This window comes from Phalacrocorax carbo, chromosome 11 (assembly GCF_963921805.1).
Source record: "Phalacrocorax carbo chromosome 11, bPhaCar2.1, whole genome shotgun sequence".
Lineage (NCBI taxonomy): Eukaryota > Metazoa > Chordata > Aves > Suliformes > Phalacrocoracidae > Phalacrocorax > Phalacrocorax carbo.
In genome coordinates this window covers 9,146,115-9,167,717 of record NC_087523.1, presented here as the reverse complement: position 1 = coordinate 9,167,717, position 21,603 = coordinate 9,146,115, and the positions used below count along the sequence as shown (strand labels likewise).

General features: G+C 46.0%; 2 protein-coding genes across 5 annotated transcripts in view; one reads left to right on the top strand and one right to left on the bottom strand.

Annotated features, from left to right (window-relative positions):
• Window positions 1–6,046, top strand: part of LOC104045754 (integrator complex subunit 6-like) — a 42,125-nt gene extending 36,079 nt beyond the window's left edge. For 2 of the 4 annotated variants that reach the window (XM_064462949.1, XM_064462947.1), the window contains 6 exons: window positions 16–139; window positions 720–862; window positions 1,226–1,457; window positions 2,252–2,644; window positions 4,513–4,606; window positions 5,031–6,046. In XM_064462949.1, the coding sequence (XP_064319019.1) occupies window positions 16–139; window positions 720–862; window positions 1,226–1,457; window positions 2,252–2,644; window positions 4,513–4,606; window positions 5,031–5,130 (1,086 nt within the window). In that variant the 3' untranslated portion in view covers window positions 5,131–6,046. The remainder of the gene's footprint in view (window positions 1–15; window positions 140–719; window positions 863–1,225; window positions 1,458–2,251; window positions 2,645–4,512; window positions 4,607–5,030) is intronic. The other 2 variants (XR_010374792.1, XR_010374791.1) reach the window with 2 other exon arrangements.
• A 10,292-nt stretch (window positions 6,047–16,338) lies between these two features.
• MMGT1 (membrane magnesium transporter 1) lies at window positions 16,339–21,515 on the bottom strand. Its single transcript, XM_064462946.1, has 4 exons — window positions 21,089–21,515; window positions 20,528–20,580; window positions 19,482–19,585; window positions 16,339–18,591 (listed from the first exon to the last, which is right to left on the bottom strand). Exons 1-4 carry the CDS (start codon window positions 21,498–21,500, stop codon window positions 18,429–18,431), a joined length of 732 nt encoding a protein of 243 aa, XP_064319016.1. The 5' UTR covers window positions 21,501–21,515; the 3' UTR covers window positions 16,339–18,428.
• Between the last annotated feature and the right edge of the window lie 88 nt (window positions 21,516–21,603).

Below are 21,603 nucleotides of genomic sequence, written 5' to 3'. Positions count from 1 at the left end.
TTGTTATAAAACTAGGATTTGAAGCCACAGGCATTCAGAAATGCATATGATATTCCTCGTCGCAGTCTTCTAGACCAGCTAACTAGAATGAGAACCAATCTTCTGAAAACACACAGGCTTATCTTGGGGCAGGATGAAGGTAAGTAGCCACCATTCTTCATTAACAGTTTGGAGATTAGTTATTATTTTTTTTAATTCCCTGAGGTAGTGTTTTCTGTCCCAGGTGAGGGAGCAGAAGTTGGACATGCCATCATTTGCTGAGTCAGTCAGTGTCCTTTTCTTGATTCTGAAGGGGAAAGAAGGAAATCATTGCCTTCTGTCATGCAAGATATCATGCTTGCTTTGAATTTAAAAAATGAGTTTCATGGGAGAGCTTTCCTGTACAATAAGGTTCAGTAGACAGACATGTTTTTTATAGTGATGGTGGCTTAAAGCAGTGAGGGACTTACTTTGTTTTACCCTTGTTAGGTGTTGGTCATCTAAAGATGCAGTTATTAGCATAGAGATTAAACTTGCTTATTTTTCATTCTTCTTCTGCCAATTAAGTTCAGCTCTTGCCAGCCTTATTTCCAAAATTGTAGTCTTCAGCTCTTGCTCCGTAGTGAAAAGAAATAGTAATTTCTAATTCTTAAATGCTAACACTTGCAATGGAAGTGTGTAAAGTTTGTATTACCTTAGTTTTAAGGTAGATTAAATTAAGATCTCTTGTTCTGTTGCAGACTGCCTTCATAGTGTTCCTGTTGCTCAAATGGGAAACTACCAGGAATATCTGAAAATGATGCCTTCACCCCTTCGAGAGATTGACCCAGATCAACCAAAAAGACTACATACATTTGGCAATCCATTTAAACAGGATAAGAAGGTAGGAAGAACAACTCTATCTGCTGTATCTTTATATTTAACATGATTTGAAATAATTTTTGAGTAGAATTCCTCTCCAACAGCTGCAGTATGTTGCTGAGCTGTGTAGCTCTTCTGTCATATGGAGGAAGGAGTGGTGTCTTCCACGTGGTCCAAGAGAAATGTATAAAGAGTCATGTGGAATTACAGAGTGGCATTGGCCTGCCTCTGGTTACAGTGTACATTAGATGTCTGTTCTGAGAGCTGTAAAGCGTTTTGGAAGCCACCTGAATTTTAATGCAGAGGGACTTACTCCATCAATGAATTGATGAAACAATTTCTATTTTGCACTGGTTTTTAAAAACAATATTTTTTTTCTTTTTAGGGTATGATGATAGATGAAGCAGATGAATTTGTCGCTGGGCCTCAGAATAAGATTAAGCGACCTGGAGAACCCAATACTCCAGCATCACTAAAGAGAAGGCGTAGCATGTCACCACTGTTGAGACGGCCACAGTCACCACCCGTTGTAACGAATCATGTTGGTGGGAAGGGGCCACCGTCTGCTTCTGGATCCCCGTCGTATCTGAACCTCAAAGGCATCCCAGCAAATAAAGGTATACTGAGTTGTAGTAAAGCAGCCTGCTTGGTCACAGATGGGAATATCTGTGTGTTTAAAACAAACAACCAACCACAAAACCCCAAACTAAAACACCCCCTCCCCCCCAACCAAAAAAACCCCAGCCAACTCTCTTTGTGCTTTCTGAGTTGATTCAAAAGTGCGTATCAGCATGTATGATGTATGCTTTAGTGTTAATTAGGACTGTGTTTCTTTTGTTGGCCTAGATAAAACAGGCTGCTGCTATAGCTAATGAAGTCTGGAATAAATAATTTTGAACTGTGTTTTTTTTTTTAAAAAAAAAACAAAACCAAAAACACTGAAACCTTTTGCCAAAGTGGTTTGGAGGTAGCGAGGATTTCAGATCAGCTTTTAGTCCTCATTTGTATATTCTGTGGTGGGAAAGGAAAGTTAAAATACAGTTACATTTTCATTTCCCACAAATACTGATTTTCTTACCCACCTGTTGCAGCAAATGTAGTCAGTAGAAAACTCTGGAATTAGGTAGAATTGGGGGAAGGAAGGAAAACATTAGTTTACTTAGAAGTCATAACATTGCAATAAGAATACAGAAAATGGTGGTTTCATGATAGTGATAAGAGATGGTAACAGTCCAAAGGGAGGTGTTCTCTTGGTCACATCAGAGGTTGAATAAAAGTATACTGGGGAGTTGTTCAGCACTGTCAGATCACTACACAGTACTTCAAACAAGAAAGGATACAGATCTGTTTCCTTTTGGGTTTTTTGATACTGCAGTTATGTGCTAGTAAGATACATATTTTTAATTTGTAGATACCAATAACAGTGTTGTCCAAGATGGCAATGGAGAGAAGAAAGCAGAAAATTGTCAGTCACTGGAAAAGCAAATTGATGGCTTACCTGTGCAGATGGCTCCTTCGGTTCCAGCTGCTCTGGGAGAGGATGAAATGTTACCCAATGACTTAGACTCTCTACCTGTTGAATTCAATTGTTTAAGTGAAGATGGGTTGGATCATAAACCTGGTACGAACGCACTTGTTCGAGGGCCTCTAAATTACAGCGTGACTGGAGATGACCAAAAACGGGTGATGGAGTCTACTTCCGAATCTGTGCCAAATTCATTTAAAATAACACCTACGATGTTGGAGGGAAACAATGCTGATATCAAAATTAAAGTGATGAAAGAGGTTCGCAAACCTGGAAGAAGTAAGTTGTGGGGGGTTTTTTATTAGTGGTATATTATACATGGTGCTAGAGAGAAGACTTTTTTCCTTGAAATAAGGAGCTATTTTCAAGACGCAACTTTAGATTTTGAATCATTTCTGATGGCTTGCATATGAGCAATGGAAGGTTACAAAAGGAAGATAAGTTCTTATATGCTGGGTGGGTGAGCCAAAGTTTAGACAGCAGTGCTGGGAAGTTGAGTGCCAAGTGACCTTGTTTGCCCTTGCAGATAGGTTAACTGTTATAGGAGGTACTCTGTGAAAGCACCTTTCAGAGGTTTTGGTTTTGTTACTGATGATCTAGTGAGACTGGACTGATTTTGTCTTGTGCTGCGCTGCTCCTTGCATACGCACAGTGTACTTTGTTGCTCTGTGTCCTTCAAAACGTCCTTTGGAGGGCAAAGGCGTATGCAGCTACAAGGGTGCATCTTGGAATGTGTTTGAAAGGGAATCTTAACAGTGAAGTGATATTTTTTAATTTGGTGAGACAGTGTGATTAGTGATGGAACGCTGTTGCAAACTCTTAAGAACTGAAGGCTAAAAATTTATTCTTTTTTTCTATAAGTTTTGATAACTCCCCAAAATCTATAAGGTTGTGAGGAAAAGTAACTTGCCTCCCCAGCTTGTTACATGTTTTGCCTGTACTTGAATGCAGGACCAAAACCAAAACCTGAAACTCCAACCAGTATATATGCTGTAGGATTTGTCATAGGCTTAATCTTTCATTTTTTTCTTAAATGGCGGATATCCCTAACATGGTCTATGTCTGAGTGAATTATTTCTACAAATTAAACTACTGAATATTTTTCTAATACATTGTGAGGTGCCAGTAATTAGTATAATGGAATATTCTTAACTTCTGTTTTTCTAATCTTGCGTTGCTTTCCCAAAACTTTGTGTTTTGTTGAGACATATAATCATTGTGGCAGGCTCAGGCTGTTGAGAGATGGAGCCATTTTTACGCTGCATCTGTATTTTATTTTTAAAATGTTTTAAAACCTCCTACTTGGGTATGTCTTTGCTTCCTGTTTTGCAAAGTGGACTCGTCTTATACCAAATTCAGGTCTAGTAAATGGTGATGTAGAGCAAAATAGTATTATGTTCAGTTCGAATCACCTGTCTTGCTGCAGAGTTCGGGCAGGCATCAAAGAATCTAAATAGTAGTGGGTTGAATACGTGCATATATTCACAGTTCTGACCACATATCCTCTCTGTGCCTGCTGCAGTCACTCTGAGCAGGCTCTTAGTCCCAGCACCATAAATATCTTCATACTGGTTCAGCTATGGAAAATAGTGAAACAATGCTCTTTTAATTTGTGTCTAGTTTAATGTATCCAGTTCATTCTTTTGCAGTGGATATATTTACTTTGTATCAGTAAGACAGTCATATTAATTGTGCTCACACTAAGCATTGATAATTAGTCCTTCTAAGAGAATTAATCTTAACCTCTACTTTCAGAAATGTCAACTCTAGGTTAAAACAGGGCTTGGTGGCCCTGCATGCATATTAACTGCTAATGATGGCACTGTGTTCACGGAGGTAGGAGGCTTCTCTACCTAGCCTGCATTTTCTGAGGGCAGATGTTTCTAGCTGCTTATTTTAACAAGAACCTAATTCCTTAGTGCAATTGTGAATACCAGATCATCAGTATCTCTTCAGATTATTGGTATCACCTGCTTTCTGTGCATAAAGCTAAGGCAGGCTTTTTTCTTGTCTTACTTGTATTGCCATACACGGAAGTGTGAATCTCTGGGCTTTGGTTTTTCTTTTGGCTGTTAAGCTTTATCTAAAATGCATTTGCAAGGCTTATTTTTAATATATAGTTGGATTTTTATCTTTTTTTTTTTTAGATTATGAAAAAATTTTCTCTCTTCTTGAGGAGGTGCAAGGACCTATGGAAATTCAGAAGTATTTCATTGAATTTGCTATCAAGGAAGCAGCCAGGTTTGTATAGATACAGATGACTTGGAGTCATAAATTAAATGTTCATTTAGGTCATGATAGTAAATCATAAACTTTTCCAGTACTAGTATTTTCTGTTTTCCTTTTTGACATATTTCAATTATTGTAGTTGTTTTAGTGGTCAAACTACCATTATATTTTTATGGAGTAAATGGTGTTTACTTCAAGTATAAATATGAAATAGAGAGATGGGTTATTATTGGAGACTGACGGAAAATTTTGGATGGGTTGGGGAAGGGCGGCTGTATTAAATTTTCTGGCCATTTTAATGCCAGAAATAAGGAAAGCTCTTCCACAGTGGAAACAGAGAGCCTCTGGTAATATGATTTGTCATGGCTGAATGGTCTTGCATTGTTAAACTGGTTTTGGAAGAAAAAAATGAAATTGCTCTCCCTCTTTTCCATAGGTTTAAAAAACGGGTCTTAATACAACACTTAGAGAGAATACTAGAGGAACTAGAGTTCAACAGCCTACCCAACAGAGTTAATCATGTCAACAGTAGATAATAATGTACCGGCCAGACGAATATGGACCAGGAATGAGTTTGCTGTGCCGCAGAAGAGTGGAAGAGGATGTAGCTGCTGCCCTCACCATCTTGGCAGTCAAGTGATTTTACTTTCACAGTCTGAGAAGAAGCAGTGGAGCTTTAACTTTAAGAACCTCTATCGGCAGAAGCTGGGCTATAACCTTAAGGATTTGCTATGAAAGGTGTGGCTTTTTTCCTGTGGAGGGTGCTATTTGCTCAACAGGCTGAAGAAAATAACCATTGCTGCCCCTCCTGCAGGTGATGAGAATTTACTCATTTGAACGCTGTCATTAGACATTTACGTGCTATAGGCAGCAGGTTGCACTAAAATGGGGCACTGTCAAATGCACACACTGTCTGCATCGTGGAGAGAGCCCGTGTGTTCCCAAAAAAAAACCCTCCCAGAAACACCTGCACTGGTAAAATTGCATGTTGCCACCACAGAGACAAGGGTCTTGTTCCCAAGAACTGCTAGCCATGCCTTTAAACTTGAGATTCAGTGTAGATTGAGAGTAAAGAAACTGCTATTGTGTTAATGAAAGCTAAAGACAGCCCTGTGACTGTTACCACCCGATGGTCACTAAACAATCTACCTCAGACTCTCTTCTGTTTTGTCTGCAGACATTATGAAAGTGCACCTGAGGCTTCCCAGGTCCCCGACTTCAGTTCTCTTTCATCCTGTGAGGAGGACGGAGATTCTTCAGGTGGCCTTGGCACACGCTGTGCTTTGGAAGCACTAAAAGGAAACGCTTTTAAAAACGTGTATTTTAATGTTCATACAAAAGAGATTATTTTGAACAGTATTGTTACCAGATCACTAATTTGATATTTTAACTGTATAAATTTTTTGGAACATATGTATATATAAAATAAACCATTTTATTAATTTTTAATAAGTGCTAATCTGAGGAGTCTGTAGCGGGCAGCACTGAGTTCCTCCAATTGTCTGTTACCAGCAGACTGCTAATATTTTTGTAAAACCAGTGAATAGTGTAGCTATACTGCAGCTGAACCTGATCTGCACACCCTCAAACACAGTTTGTGCTTACAGTTACAGAGTGTGTTTGTACCCAGGAGCACCTGCCCCATCACTCAGCTCAGCCTGTGCGGGGTGCACGCTTTTCCTCAGTATTAAAGGCACTAAGTTCCAATTTACCAAACCCTTGCTTACCTGAGCTGGCATCCTCTCCTCCGTTCCTCTTACTATTTTGTCCAAAGGTAATTTTATATATCACAAAACATACAAAGAAGACTGAAGCACCTGCATGTAATTCTTTTTTTCCTTCGAAGCAGTACTAATAATGTGCCAGTAGTAAGCAACATTTCTGATAATTGTGTATTTTCAGTTGTTCACCCATAACATTCTCTGATCCTCTAACAGTTTTCTTTTAAAGACAGGTTGAAGTTGCGCTCATGTTAACTAGCTCTTTACCTTGTACTGCAAATATCCTAGGGATTCCAGTTGACTAGCCAGGGCATGAGAGGCAGGGAAACAGATTGTAGCTGGTGAGCCTGTACTCCTCTGTTCCTACTGGTATTTTTAGTACTAGTCAGCCTGTGAGACATCTTTTCCATCCGCTCTGAAGCAGTGGCCTTGTCTCTCTGGAAGATGCAGTTTGACCATGGGAATTGCACCGGTGAAATTCAAGAAGGAAATCCAGCAACAGCAAATCTCTGTCACAGTGTTATATGAATGAAGTGACACAAGGAAAGACATTACTATAAATATGTCCTAATTCTTCTCTTAGAAGTAACTTTTATTCGTCTGTACAGCTGAACATTTTTAAAAAAGGACACAGAAATACCTTGGAATGATACAAGTGGGGGATTCACTCCTTCAAAATTGTCACGTGGAAGCTGTGCGTCACCATGACAGACCTCCCATGCCTAATGTTGGACTCTTAAAAGGGAATTTATATACAGAAGATCAGATAATACTGTGCATACCTTGTTTTAAAATGGCCTGGTTGCATGCATCAAGTTGCATGTAATATGCTATTTTTGAAGTAGTAGGTGGTAAGAAGAGACAGCTCTCTTCTATCTAGTTAATGGTTATTTAATTTTCTTTCCTGGTTCTAGAGACACTCACTCGATCATAACATGTCTGAGCAGGGGCTGGGTTTTTAACCAGTGACCTTGTTAGTATGTAAACCTGCTTTTTTGATGTGATGCCATTGGCTGCCAGATTAGCTCCAGGAAGCTGGTGATTTCCATTCACTTGTTTGGAATCTTGTACCTCAGAAAATGCACAGAAATTACAAAGTAGTCCCTTCCAGTCCAAGCAGTGAGAACTTTCCCTTACCTCGCCATTATTTTATCTGAATAAATTGAATTTGGATCAGAATATTAGAGGGGAAGAAACCTTATAATGAACTGGGCCTTCATAAGAAGGAAGGAAGATGTACCGTCCTCGCAGGCTGTGTCAGCGAAGAGATTAAGAAAAAGGAGCGACAGTAATCCACCTCGGAGCATGCACAGCCCCGTCTCCCAGATGGAGCACAAAATGAACATTGCTTGCTTTGGAAACAGTAAGTGCTCCACAACCGTGTTAAGGAGAATCTTATCGGAGATAACTTGTCGTAAGAGAAACAGCCATGCTGGATGTGCGTGGAGCGTGCATTCAGCAAATACAGCCACACAAGCTTTGAATGGCAGACTTCAGTGTGCAACTGGGGCAGCCAGGAGGGGTTACGCTAGTGTTAAGCCTTGCCTTTTCTAGGTAGAGACCATGACCTTGGAAGCAACAGCTGCGTTACTGAGAGCATGCCTAGTCTGTCCGGTCGATGGGCCTCTGCACAACAGGAGTGTTCCTCAACAGGCTGCACAGGTCCACAAATATGTATGGATCTGTGGATGGAATCTGGAAAGCCATATGTGCTCAAACTTATATTTTTGAGCCCTTACCTGAGGCTGAAATAATAGGGCACAGTTAAACTAGAATGTTAGAAGGTGGAGAAAAAAATAATGGCTTGCTGTGTTTCCTATAAGGACCGTTGTTTAACAATCTGAATGAGAAAATTTAGCGCTTACCTTTCTGCTGTGGGTAGAAGGGCTGTGTGGTGCTTTGGAGCCTGGATACCTATATGCATTCTGCTTCTTCCATTTCCTGACCCCTTCTTAACTAGGCATCCTCATTGCTTGTTGTCTTTATTTTTTCCCCTTGTAAACACCAAGGAGTCTTTGTCTTTCCTAAAATGAGCCCGTAGCCATGCGGCTCCCAGTCCAGTCGCTGATAGCAGATGTCTGTTAGGTGCTGCTGTTCCCAATTTGTGTGCACAGTGCATTTATGATGGGCAAGTGTGTTCTTGCCCATGCTTAACTAGGATCAGAAAACGACCATCATCTTCCAAAATAAAAGCCGCAGAGGCTGTTACTGTGCTATGCTTGACTTTGCAGTGGTCAAGCAATTGTATATTTCCCTTTACAGGAAACTGTACAAAAAAACCCACCCACCCCTAACTGAAAACCCAAACCCTTTTTTTTTTTCTTCTTGTTTTTCTTCTGGTCATTTTCTACAGGTTCTTCCTCGCTAGCTGGCTGGCTGAAATGGCAGCAATGTAGGGTATTCAGTTTGTTTCCTTTGTTCTGTTCTTTAATATCTACTAAGAAATTTTTGATAGAAAAATGCGAGTGGAAATGCACTGGCTAACAGAAACTATTTTAAAAAAGCTATAAAGCTAAACTGTAGTGTTTTGTACCAGCAACATGGCAACATCACACCTTTAGCAAATGGACTCTAGAGCGCTTGTCTTGAAAAATATACAACCTAGTTAAGCTGAAAACAAAGCCAAAGACACTTCAAATATGGCAGAAGCAAGGTTTGGCAGAGATCTGAAGGAAGGATGTTAGTCACTGGATTTAAAAGGAGCTGCTGCTTTCAGGTCTGCAAAAACAAGCTGAAGTCTGTCTTAAGTGGAAAAGGAAGAAACTGGAGAAGAATAATGCCTTGGGAGTTAGCAAAAATCTTGTGGCCTGCAGGAATTGTTAAGCTGCACTTCTAAATCTGAATCTTGTGATCAGCTTTTGACTGCCTTATTTAGGCTGTCATTTCAGGGAAAGACGACTAAACCAAAAAGGCTGGACCTGTCTGATTTTCTCCGTTCTAGTTCAGCTGCAACCTGGCATGTTGTTTCATCCTTGAGAGTCAACTGTTGGCTTGGCTTTAGCATTGGTGTTTTTCTTTTGTTGTTCCGCGTTGATAGTGTTTTTGAGTGTCTCTTGGTAGCGGCTAAAACAGCATGGCAGTTCTGCGGGAACCCTGTTGTTGTCCATCAAGCAGGAAGCGCGGGTCGAGGCTATAGGTAAAGTTGGTGGGAAAAGCAGCTGCTGCTTGCATGCTCTGAAAGCTGGTTCAGCTTCATCTGTTCAATTTCAGAGCCTGTGTTTTAAAAGCATATGAGATGCTTCTCAAGGCTGGGAGTGCAAATCTGGTAACTTTAGCAGCAGATTATTCAGAGTTCAGAAGAACACGCCAGGGAAGGAATTAAGCTGTTGGTACAGCCTTGTGTTAAACTCACCGGAGGGTATTTTTATATGCAGTGGAAGAACATAGCTGCAAGTGCCTTCCCTGAGTTGGCAGCCATGTGGGTTTGCCAGGAATGGTGACTGCTGATACCATGTAAAGAAAACAAAATCACCGTGAGTTGGGAAGCTATCAAAGGAGCTGCATTTCACAAGATTTTTGACCTTGGGCTGAAGCTCTTAAACAATTTATGGTGAAGTCCAGAAGAATAGTTTGGCCTGGGAAAGGCAGTGAAATGGAAACCCTTGATCAGATTTTTGCTGGAGATTTATTTGTTTTTTTTGAGAGCTTGGGGAAGTTTCATCTTCACATCTGCAATGGGAATTTCACAGCTATTTTCTAGTCCTGGAGCATCTCCAACAGCAGTGGAAGTAGCAGGATCCTTGGCATTTATGTATGCTTGCTGTCAGCTCAATCACTGTCACTCCTCTAATGCAAGCAGTCTTGCATAATGTCCCTTAAAATACTGGGCACCTCTGGCAGTTTGCTGCATCCCAATGCTCTACTCGCCACTGCCGAGCAGCTGGTAGGAGGGACAGAAAGCTATTTGCAAAGCATCCTCATGGTGCGTCCCCATTTGTAAAATGCAGCCTCACAGGATGGTGAAACAGGAGGGGAGGTTTTGGTAGTTACAAGGGCACAGCTCTGTTTGCACGATCAGCCTGTTTCTTGTCATTTCTCCAAAGTATGTGCATATTTTAATGTTTCATTTTATTTGTAAATATTTAATACATAGAACATATCAGAGAGAGGTTCAGCCTTTTGTCACAGATGGACTTGGAAAACTTTCCCTCTTGCTTCATCTTGCAGCTGTGACCCCTCTGCTTGTGCAGAGGTGGCCCTTGCAGAGAAGGATGCTGTCCTGAGCTCAGGTGTTCCCTGGGGAGGGACTCAACTCTGGAGCTGTCCCAGGTCTCAGATATATCTCAGATATATCTCATATATCTCAGATACATGATCATAGGTGACTGCCTCCTGGCAACTGGATTTTTGCCGGATTTGTGGAAATGCACATATTGTTTCTTGAGGTGGTAGTGTGAGCATTTACTCTCTGGGTGTGACTTTTAAACCTGTGAATGTAATTGGGGTTTGATTGTAGACAGCTGAAGATGTTTTGATGTCTCTACTGCTGTAGTAGTTGCCTGATCTCTTGGTAGTAGTGGGTGCCTCGGGATTCAAGGGTGCTTTCCTAAGTAGGACAGAAATAAAAATGAGCCCTCTTCCCCAAGACTAAAAAATGATTTAAAAAAAAAAAAAAAGGCATTTTGCTGATTGCAGATGATTATAATGCAGCTGCTCGACAGTGACATCCCAGCCATGGAAAAAAACATTGGTTCTTCGAGCTATTTTCCAGTCCTTGCAGCGTATTAAAATCCTTCATGCACAGCTGGCACATTTAACTTTGATTATGTTGTTGAAGTGACTGATCTGAGAGCAGCCTGGATCCCAGTTGCTTGCAGAATTTGAAAATAAGGTTGTTCCAATTCATCTGCAGTTGGTTATTTTGGAAGAGAGACAAACTATCTCGAGTACTTTTAGGGCTGCTAATTAAAGTCTTGTGGCACTCCTCTGAGAGTGTCTTTAAAGATGGATGGAGGGACTTACCGAAGGTCATATAGTGTGTCACTAGCAAAGACGATTATAAAATCCATGCCCTAATTTGGTCTTGTACACTGAATTATTTCCCTGGTGTTAAATCCTACCGCAGAAGCACACACAGGCTGCTGGGCTCTTATGCCTATCGGTGGGCTCCTCCCTGCGCTCTCCGACATGCCAGCCTGGGTCTGGCATGGGGCGAGTGTGGGTGGGGACAGGGCAGGTTCCCCATGGCTGGCTTCCACGTGGAGGTGGCTGAAGTGGGTGCCTTTTGCTGGAAGTGCTCTTCTGGGCCTGGCAAAGAGTAGGAGCCCAGAAAGGGGGAGGTGGGAAGGCTGTAGAAAAGTCGCCAAGCCTGTGGGCTCTCATGGTGTTTTACTGCCTTTTCTTTGAAGTTGAGTTCCGGCTTCTGACCCGAGCTGCTCTGGTGCCTTTTCTTTCTCAGCCGTGTAAAAGTATTTTTAAGTTCCTCTGGCACCCCTGGATTCAGGGCTCCTCCCTCTGCCGATGAGAAGCGGGCAGAGCATAGAAGCTGCTATCCAAAATGATCATTAGTGGAAAAAGAGCTGGTGAGGGACTGACGACCTCTGGAAGAGGCTGTTTTAAGTGCATCATGTTCAGCGAATCCTTCTGCAGGAGTATCGTTAGAAAATAGGAATACGACTGCGCGGCACTTGCAGCACTGCCGGATGCAGGCAGGGCATGCCGGGGCTCAGTGCACTGGAGATGCGGGGAGCAATGCTCACCGAGCTGCAGCTATCCATTGTGGCTTGCAGCAGGTGAAACGGGGTGAGACCAATTCCTGGGAACTGGCTGTGAATTCCCCTGAGGAAAGGCTGGTGAGTCACGGGCCGGGCTGTGATGGGGAACTGTTACTGGTTAATAGGGTGAGTGATGGCGCTTTCCACAAGGGCACACAACAGGACCCGGAGGAGGCTCTGACCTCGCGCAGCAGCTGAAAGTTGTTTTTTGTCTGGGTTCCAGGTGGCCACATCCTGCATTCCTGCAGATGTAAGCAGAGTGGGCTCTCCTTCCCGGGGTCTGCCTTGCACCCTTAGACTCCGTGTGCCCGTCTGTTGAGGTGAGAAAGGGCTGTGAAAGCAAGGAAATGAGAGGGACTGCTCTTGCCACCATAGGAAACCAGTAAGAGGTTGAAAATTGCAATGAAAGCCTTGCCTTGTCCATACCTGGGCGCAGATGTGCAGATGGGGAGCTCCGCAGAAAGGCAGAAACCTGCACCAAGACGTTGTCTCTGGGGAGGCCGTCGCACGTGGTCAGCGTGCGGCCAGAGTTGGTGCCTTGCGAGCAGGGAGTCGTGGTGCCGTGCCGATGGATGGCTTGCTCTGCTCATCCTGGAACGGCATCTGACATGACTCATCTCTTCTTTTTTTTTTTTTTTTTTTTTTTTTCTCAGTGCTCCTGTCTTAACTTGCTTATTAGCTGATCCCTGTGGAGTGTCCCAGTGCTCTGCTCCCCAGAACGTGGTGGGGTCGAGCCTCATTTCTGGTCCTTTCAGATCTGCAGTTGCTTGAGTGTGAGAAGCGAGGGCAGAGAGGAGAGTGCCTTGCAGATCTCCCCCGACCGCTGTTCACGTCGTGCTGGACGGGGGCACATCTCGGCCTGTCCCTTTCAGAGGCTGCTCTCTCCTGCCAGCCCTGGCCAACCCAAGGCAGCAGCATGGCTGCACTTGCAGTAGACCTGGGTTTATTAACCAGCCCTGTTGCACCCCATAGATGTGGGTCCCTCCCACATGAGATGAACAAAGGTCTCACCCTGCTGCCGCTTTCCCTTTGTGATCTGAGGCTGTTGTATTTGAACGGGTATTGAAGCAGCAGCCGGCTTCTGCTTCGAAGTGGTGGTGTTAACTTTGATATTGAAATGGCACCGCTCTCCCCCAGGTCCTGGGCAGAGATCTGCATGTGATGGTGGGCTGCAGACCAGAAGCAGCACGGTGGTCTTGGAGAAGGAGGGGGGATTATTTGGCCCCTTCTCTCCCCTCTGAGTCCTTTGTGCTGTGCTGGTGAGGTGCTTCCTTACTGTGGGGTTGCCCTCGCTGGGGGCTGAGCCCAGGCCTGCAGGTGCCTTGGAGGCTCCGGCAACGTCCCAGGGAGTGACAGCTTCACATGGACGTGGGGAAGCGAGCTGCTCTTTGGAGCACCTGCCAAACCGGCTTCTCCAAAACTGCTTTTTGGTGCAAGTGTCCTGTTTTGTTCGCTTCTGCATCTGGGATGGGTGAGTAAATCGTTGCTTCAGCATTTGCTGTGCGCACTGGGCGCTCTTCTGCATCCTGCGCTGCAGCAGAGACCTCCCGGGGACAGCAGATGCTGGGATGGCCTGCGGCTCAGAGGACGTCAGCTCTGGCCTTGTGTGGCTGGCCCTGAACTGCTCTAAAATACACAGCAGAAATACCTTGGGGGAGGAGGGGGAATTTTTTCTTTCCTTTTTCTTTTTTAAATCCTAAGTGAAGTTGTCCTGCAGCACAGCTCCCCCCAGCTAATCCCCAGGAACTGGTTCAGCCAGCACCAGCCCGGGCACGGAGGGTGCTGCCAGCGCCGGGTGCTCTGCCTGGCAGCAAGGGCTACACTAGGGATATGAACTGGGAGTGAACAGCCACGTGTGCCTGTGGGGCCCTGTGGGTTCCCTGGGACCACTAGCATGGGATGAACCATTGGTTTGATAATTCAAATGTCACCTTTTAACTTTTTTTCTCTCCCCTTTCCTTTGAAAATGGCCTGGTAAGCTGTGACACCGCATGGCCTGGGCCCCTGCCAAAGAGCCCTGGGGCTTGTGTTCCTGCTCACGCTGCCAGGCTCCTGGCTGCCTCCCTGCTTCGTGAACTCCCATTTGCCTTTCTTGGCTGGAAAAAGGATTAAGTTAGCAGGACAGGAAAATTAATTAGCTGCCATTTTAAGGATGTAGCTTTTGTTGCAGTCTGAAGTGTTTTGAAATGACATTGTATCACTGAGAGCAATATGGGGCTGATTAAAAGGCTTTTACCTGCCGGAATACCAGATTTATTTCCGCCATGGTTCTCCCCCAGGTGATTATGGCTTCAAGGTGAACCTCAAGGCCAAATCAAAGGAGTGTTTTGCCTTCCCTGCTAGTTCCGGCCATGGAAAGCTGGTACCAAAGTTTTTTCTGCTTGTTTAACATTCAAAATAGCCTTTCTTCGGCCTTCCCCTCTGTGCTGGCAGCCTGCCAGCGCGGCGCAGGCACCAGCTGGGACAGCAGGGCCTGCAAAGCGAGCTGCGGCTTCCCTGTGCCACTGAGGCTGGGGGAGTGGGGGGCGGGGGGGGGCTGCCCGCAAGGAGCTCAGGGGCAGTGCCGTGGCCCCAGATGCTGCGGGGTATCCCTTGGCCTTTCCGAAATGTCTGGTGGAAAACTGCTGCCTTTTGGTGCAGGTGACCCCAAAAAGGAGAAGTGGTGCCACTGTCGAGGAGGGGGAGGCTATACCCAGCTGGAGGATGTCCCCATAACTAATGTCCTTGCTGAAGGTGGAGAAGGGCAGCTCTGCTGCAGCACGGTGAAGGGTGAGGGAAGCTGGAGCATGCGAAGCGAGCGATAAGGAAGCCAAAAATCATTTTAGAGTAGAAAGTAATTGCCATTCCCTGATTTCTCCAGGGAGGGGGCTGCGCTGGTGCTCCAGAGCACCGGGAAGGGGCTGTTAGCCACCAGCTTTCCCAAGAAAGCTTTAATCCAGTGCCCAGCAGCAGTGGGGCAAGGGCTGGACCCTTTATGAGCTGCACTAGTGGGTCTCACAGCAGCACTTCGCTTTCTTGCACCACTGTGATGGCTCCAGTGCATGCACGGAGGGGAAGCACAAAGCTCCTCTGCTGCTGTCAGACACATGTGGTCAGGAGTTACTTTCACAAGCTGTGCTACGGGTCAGCCCTCACTGAACTCTCTAGGAAAAGAAATTTCTGCCAGCCATGCTTCCACCCCAGCCTCCGATTCAGAAAGTGCAGGGGCAGTGAACAATCTCTGCCACAAACCATGCTCCCCGTCTCCTCACCTTATGAGTGTCTAAACAACTGCCCTCCTTAGCTTTAAAGAAACAAAAATTCCCCCACTGAACCCTCACTGGCTGGTGAGGAAGAGTAGAAGAAACCAGCAAAATTAATGCAGATTAAACCTGCTACTTCAGCAATGAATGCAAATTATCAGCACTTTTTTTTTTTAAGTATTTAATGTAGTAGGAACATCACATCCTGTAGCCAGAGCAATTCAAGGCACGCTGCAGTAAATTCATGATGGGCGAGGCTGGAAACTCTGCCTCTTCGGTCTAATCCAAGAAGCTCTTGGCTCAACTTTTGTTTTGCTTTTGAAGAAGGGAAGCTCATCTGGGAAGATCTGCACATTGCAAAGTAAGTACAAGGTAGTTTGGGGAGCTGGTTAAGGCGCCCCTTCCTTAAAACACAGATTATTGTTTTTTTCACACCCTCGCATTCGGTGCGGGATGCAGACAGCTGCAGCAGCGCCATAAGCAGACGGAGGGTGAGCCTGCTGCTCTTGCTGGTGCAATCATGAGGGGTGCTGTAGTTAAGCAAACTTGTCTAGTTCTTTGTTAACTTTTCAGCCTCCCCCAGTGGAAAAGCAGAACAGGGAGTGAAAAGTGATCTTGCTCAAGTCCAAGATTTTAACTGTCTCCAGCCCCTTGAGCACGCCAACCATTTCCCCCAGGAACTGTTGCAATACCAGACCTTGGAGGAGCCTGTCCTGCCAGTTGGCAGGGGATTAGCACATGGTAGAAAAGACTTCACTATGGTTAAATGGAAGACACAAACTATGCCAGGAGTGTTGACTAGGAATCCTAAAGGCAGGCAGATCCCCAGGCTGGCAACATTTCCCTCCGAAATGCTTTGTTTAGCCACTTGTAGCATGCTATTTTGATTCCCCTACTGATCTTATCTCATAGTAATGAACACCATGCCAGGCTGCACTTTCACACAGAGCTGCCGTAATCGAGGCAATCACTTCTTGTCTTTGCCAGGCAGCCGCTTTTAAATATTCAGTCATCAGGGATTTGCTGCAGCAGGCTCCAGGTTGGTCAGAAATAAACAAACTCCCAAACACTTTAAGATATCAATTTTTATTGGACATTGTGAGATCAATAAGAAAAAATAATTTGTACAGCTTTGTGATATAACCATTGCTGCTGAAGAGTAAGGCTACTTGTCATGAGAAGAGACCTGATGCAGCTAACAGGGTGTTCCTAGCAGGACCTGCTCTGAGAAGCAGACAATGTTCTCCACTCACCCTGTCCCACAGCAGCACCTTCCACCTCGGGCAGGTCCACATAGCCTTACGGTAGCACAAATGGGGCTTCTTAGACATGAAGGGTGAGCAGCCCTGCTCTAGGAGACCCTCTGCAAATGGCTCACTGCCAACCACAGTTGCAGTATCAGTCTGGTACAGTGGTTACTGACCTTCTGCCTGCCTTCTCCCTCCCTCCATTACTTCTGTCTTTCCTCTGTGCCTTGCAAAGTCACCTGGCCGATGTTCAGCCGTTTCTTCCGTGCAGTGACTGCTGCACAGCAGCCCTCTTCCCCAAGGAAAGAGCTCTGTCTGCAATAAGAGCGCTGACCTGACACTGGTTTGGAGGCCTTTGGTGACAGCAGCTGGCACGAGCTGATTTGTGACACCAGCTTGGGGGGACCCAGGACACTTTGGGAAGTAATACGGCAGCTCAGACGCTTTCAGCTGGCAGAGTAACCCTTCCTAACCAAACCCAGATGCTTAAGAGTGATTGTAGAGCAGCAGCTATGGATATTGCTCTAGCACTGGGGCACCCACTCCATAGGACGGGCAGAGCTAGAAAAAGAGGCTTCAGTTTACACAGTATTTTTGCTAAGCTTTTTGCCTTTGACAGTTCTTAACAGTTTAAAAAAAACCAGATGCTAGGACAAAAGGCTGAGTTTCCACGGCGGCAGGGAGACATCCTCAGACTAGGCAAAATTCTAGTTGGCCCCATCAGTATCTCGAACTACCCTCCCTTTGCTGTGTCAGGTAGGTGAAATGCCAGACCGAGAGAAATTTTAGCACTGCTTCAGCCCTGAAGGGGAGGTCAGAATTTAGACATCAGTAAGAGTTAAGGACTGCATCATCTCTCCTAATACATGAAATCAAGACAGTAATCTCAAATCAACAAAGGGCTCAGCTGGAAAAAAGAAGTCAAACTGAAAGGCTCTGTCAGCAGAAAAGGGGGTAGTTGTACCATGACCGGTTAATCACCTGTACTGTACTAGTGCCAGCGAACAGACCCAGCTGCTGGACCCTACCCCTGGACCACGGACAGAACGGGTATTTCTCAGTGACACTTGAATACTGCTCATAGAAGATGACTTGGGAACTTGTACTTGGTGCCAACACGGCATTCAGCCAGCTGATGAACATTCCTGTATCACAACCAAAGAGAACATAAATACAGCGGGTAAACAAGCCAAGCATGGCGGATCATCTACGTGATCAGACACGAGCCGCCTCCCCCACGCAGGCACCACGTGTACAGCCACATCCCAGGCAACTGGGGGCAACAGGACAGGCGACATTTAGACAAAGGAGGGCAACAAGGAAGTAACGTGATAATGAAAAACTAGGAAAGAAAAAACACAACCCTTCACACAACTATTTTTCAGCATTGTAAAAAAATAAAAATGAAAGCAAATCTCTTTAACTTCCCGTGCCTACACCACGCAGGTCTCCTAGGTATTCTAGGAAGAGGAGACGCTGCCCCTTCGTCTGCTGTTAAGCGATGCAGTGCACACAGTATTTCTGAAAGAGTTCCATAAACTGTAGTGCAAGCAAACTGAGAAAATAAATAGCACTCGAACGTTCCTTCTTGCCAAAGAACATTAATTGCAGTAGAAACTAGCTTGCTTTTTGTTTTAACTGAAGTTGTCGGCTGCAACCTTTCTTAATATACGAAAATTTGAAGATGTTTCACAGCATAACTGCAGAATAATTTACACTGCATTGCCAATTCACAATTCAGTCATTTTCATTAACAGTGTACAAAGAAGGTCCTTAGTTTATATATATATACTTTATAAAGTCTGGAAGATCAATATAAATACTGCTCCAGAAATTAAAAAAGTGTTTACATCCCCGACTTGAATATTACATCTCAGTGTCCTGGATTATTATTATAATCTGTAAAAGTCTTAGCGGCGCAGAGGTTCAAGTTTTCGAAATTTCAGTGACGAGCTGGATGACAAAGCATCTTGGTTTGAAGAAGAATTCACTGTGTCTGGGGACTGGAACAATACTCTACCACGATGATTAAATACATAAAAAGATGGATGGTTCCTTAATGTGTCAAATGTCCTTCAAAATAAAGGTAAAAGTCAACGTTAATACTCTTTTAGAAGAGGGGTTTTAGAGGAGTCAGTCTAGAGCATAGCAACTTTTACAGATGCGGAAATACACATTTTGAATCCAAAACGCTTGCTCACTTTACAAGTTTCCTAAACCAAAACACAGAGGAAATACAAACCCAAGTGTGAAAAACACCAACTGCTCAGTACGCAGAGGCTGTCCACCCCTCACACCAACTTCACCTTCCTTCTGTGAGCTTTGGGGCAGGCCTGTGGTGACTTCATGCACGTGTACCAAATGTGCCAGCCCCCCCTTCAGCTGTCACTTGTGTTCATACTTTGATGCTGTTTACTCTCAGCTTTCTGTCCCTTTCTGTGCCTGAAGCTAAGGGTTTTAGGTAAACATCAACTTGTTCATTTTCCATACTCCCCTGTGTTTTTGGAGAGGGCCAGAGAAGCTGCGTTGGCCCACCCTATTTCATATCCTTTTCAAAATCTCAGTTCAAAAATTCCTTATTTTCTTAGCCTTTCAGTTATTCTGCCTTGAACAGTTCAGTGTGAGATTCAAATCATTGAGACTCTTGTAAAGAAGCAAAGGCAGACAAACAGACGGTGAGCCACGCACACTGCCCTGTAGTTTACGAGACCACCTCACAACAGCCGTTTGTGACTGCTGAGCTCTTACTTCCCACATAGACATTTCTTTCCTCTACCAATTCTGCACAGCAGGATTTTGGATGAGGAAAAGCAAGAAGTTTATTTACATGACCGTCCCTATCAGTGCTATTGTCTACAACGTGCATTTAAGAACTGAGCTGAAGAGTGAGCAATTTCACTGTGTTCAGTTTGTATAGAGAGCAGCAGATATAGGTGTGTACGAAAACAAGAAATAAAACATACTTATTTTTTAGTTCTGAAGTGGCATCCATATCTTTAAATTCTCCTGCGATATGTACTATCCCATAGCAGGTAACTGCAAAGGCTAACAGAGTCTGAAGAACTATCTGTAACAGAGGGAAGCACAATGCAACACAATGCATTATATTCTTAATATTTACAAAAAAACCCCCTCATCTTTCAAACGGCATCTCTCGTGCTTTCTCGCGGTGACAGCAAGTGCTTTACAGAGGCGGGCAATTCAACTGTAGGGAAACTGAGGCACGGGAGGATTTAATACCCTGTCTATTTAGCACGGCACAGCAGTGGTGGAGCTGAGAACAACTCTGGCTGCCTGACATCGATCTGCATTGCATGAGTTGAATTGATTCACACAGCTCCTCGGCAAGATCCTTAGAACAAAAAACTGTGTTCTTGTGTGCTTAGGGATCTAATGCTCCAAGAAACGAGCTGGCTGCCAACACACGCTGTGCAGCGGTGGCAGCTGCTGCTCGGTCCAAATGCCATGGCTGGTTGTCATGGATATTCCACCTCCTTACCTTTCTGGTTAAGCAAAAAATGGAACAGGTAGTGACTGAAATGGAATTGAAAAAAACAACAGATAAAACAAATATTAAAAATCCCCTTCCTGAAGCAGGTTGTGCAGGGATCAAAATGGGCATGCAGCCACGCTGAATAAACAAATGTCAGCCAACAAAAGCCAGAGGGAGGAGGATGTTTATGCTGCAGAGAAGGAGATGAATGCAAAACCTCTCTGAGCTACGTTCAGGGAATTCCTGAACAAGATGCTTTGGGGTAGTTCTAAAGAAGGAGACGGAGGTCTGGGCCTGGGGTTTGTTCTCTCTGACAGACGTAACAGACCGCAGGAAGTTGGGATGGGAAAATATGGTTCTTTTTGACAGGGGGAGCTCAAATGAAAGCGCAATTTAAAAACTACGTTACCTTTTGTTCTTGCCTATCATGTTTAAAAAAAACCGAAAGCAACTGAGAGAGACTGAACTGTCCACACAGCACTACACCTTTCGAACATTGTAAAAACTTAAACTTACATCTATGGGCAACGTTTCGTCCTCCTTTTCTGTCAATCTCATGTAAGATCGATCTACAGAACAGAAACGCGCGTCAGTGGCTCTGCAGGAGCAAAGAGGAGAGCGACACGGAAGCCCCACGCGAACTCGCTGCGGGTCCCAGACGCGTGTCAGCCCCGGCCGGCCGCAGCAGCGGGGCCGCCCCTAGGCCCGCCCTGGCACTCCACGGGCGCTCCCGAGCGCTCCTCGCCGCCGCCGCGGGCCCCTCTCCGCGCAGCCGGGACCGGCGGGGCGGGCGGACGCAGGGCACGGAGCGGCCATCCGCGGCCGGCAGTCCCCGCTCCCCTCCCGGCCTGCCCCGGCGAGCCCCGCGCCCCTCCCGGTAAGTCCCCGGTAAGCTCGGCTCTCCCCGCAGCCCGGCCCGCGAGGGGCTCGGCGGGGCTCCCCGCGGGGATGGCGGCGGTGATGGTGATGCCGCCGCGGCCCGGCCCGATCCCCGCCCCGGAGCTCCCCCGGCGGTCGGGCGGGGGTGACGCGCCCACCCCCCCGGGCCGCCCCCCCTGCCGCCGGCCGCTCACTCACGCTGCGCCGCCGAGAAGGCGGCGTGGGCCAGGGCGAAGAGGCCGAGCCCCACCAGCCCCTTCCACACCGAGGCGGCCGCCATGGCCGCCGCTCCCCCCGCTGCCGCCGCCGCCGCCGCCAGGGGCGCCCGCCGCCCCCCGGCGCCCGCTGATGGCGTCACGAAAGGGGCGGTACCACCCCGCGCCCGGATTGGGGCGTGGCTTGCGCGGCGGGGAGGCGTGGCCGCGCCGCCGCTTTCCCACGCGGGAGCGAGACCATTGACAAAAAAGAGTCCCAGGGGTCGGGGCGGACCCCGGAGCGTGGAGGGACACACAGCGGAGGGAGGAGCGAGCCGCCGCCCCTCCGGGCAGGCCGGTTCCCTCCCGGCTGAAAGCGGAGCGTGGGGCCATCGGCGGCCTGGGGCAACTCCCATTTCCCACGTGTTTAACCTCAGAGCCCGAGGAACCCGTGCAAGAAAAATACGGTGTCAAGGGATGCACAGCGTGTGCGGGGAGAAACGCCCTGCCCGGGCCGAG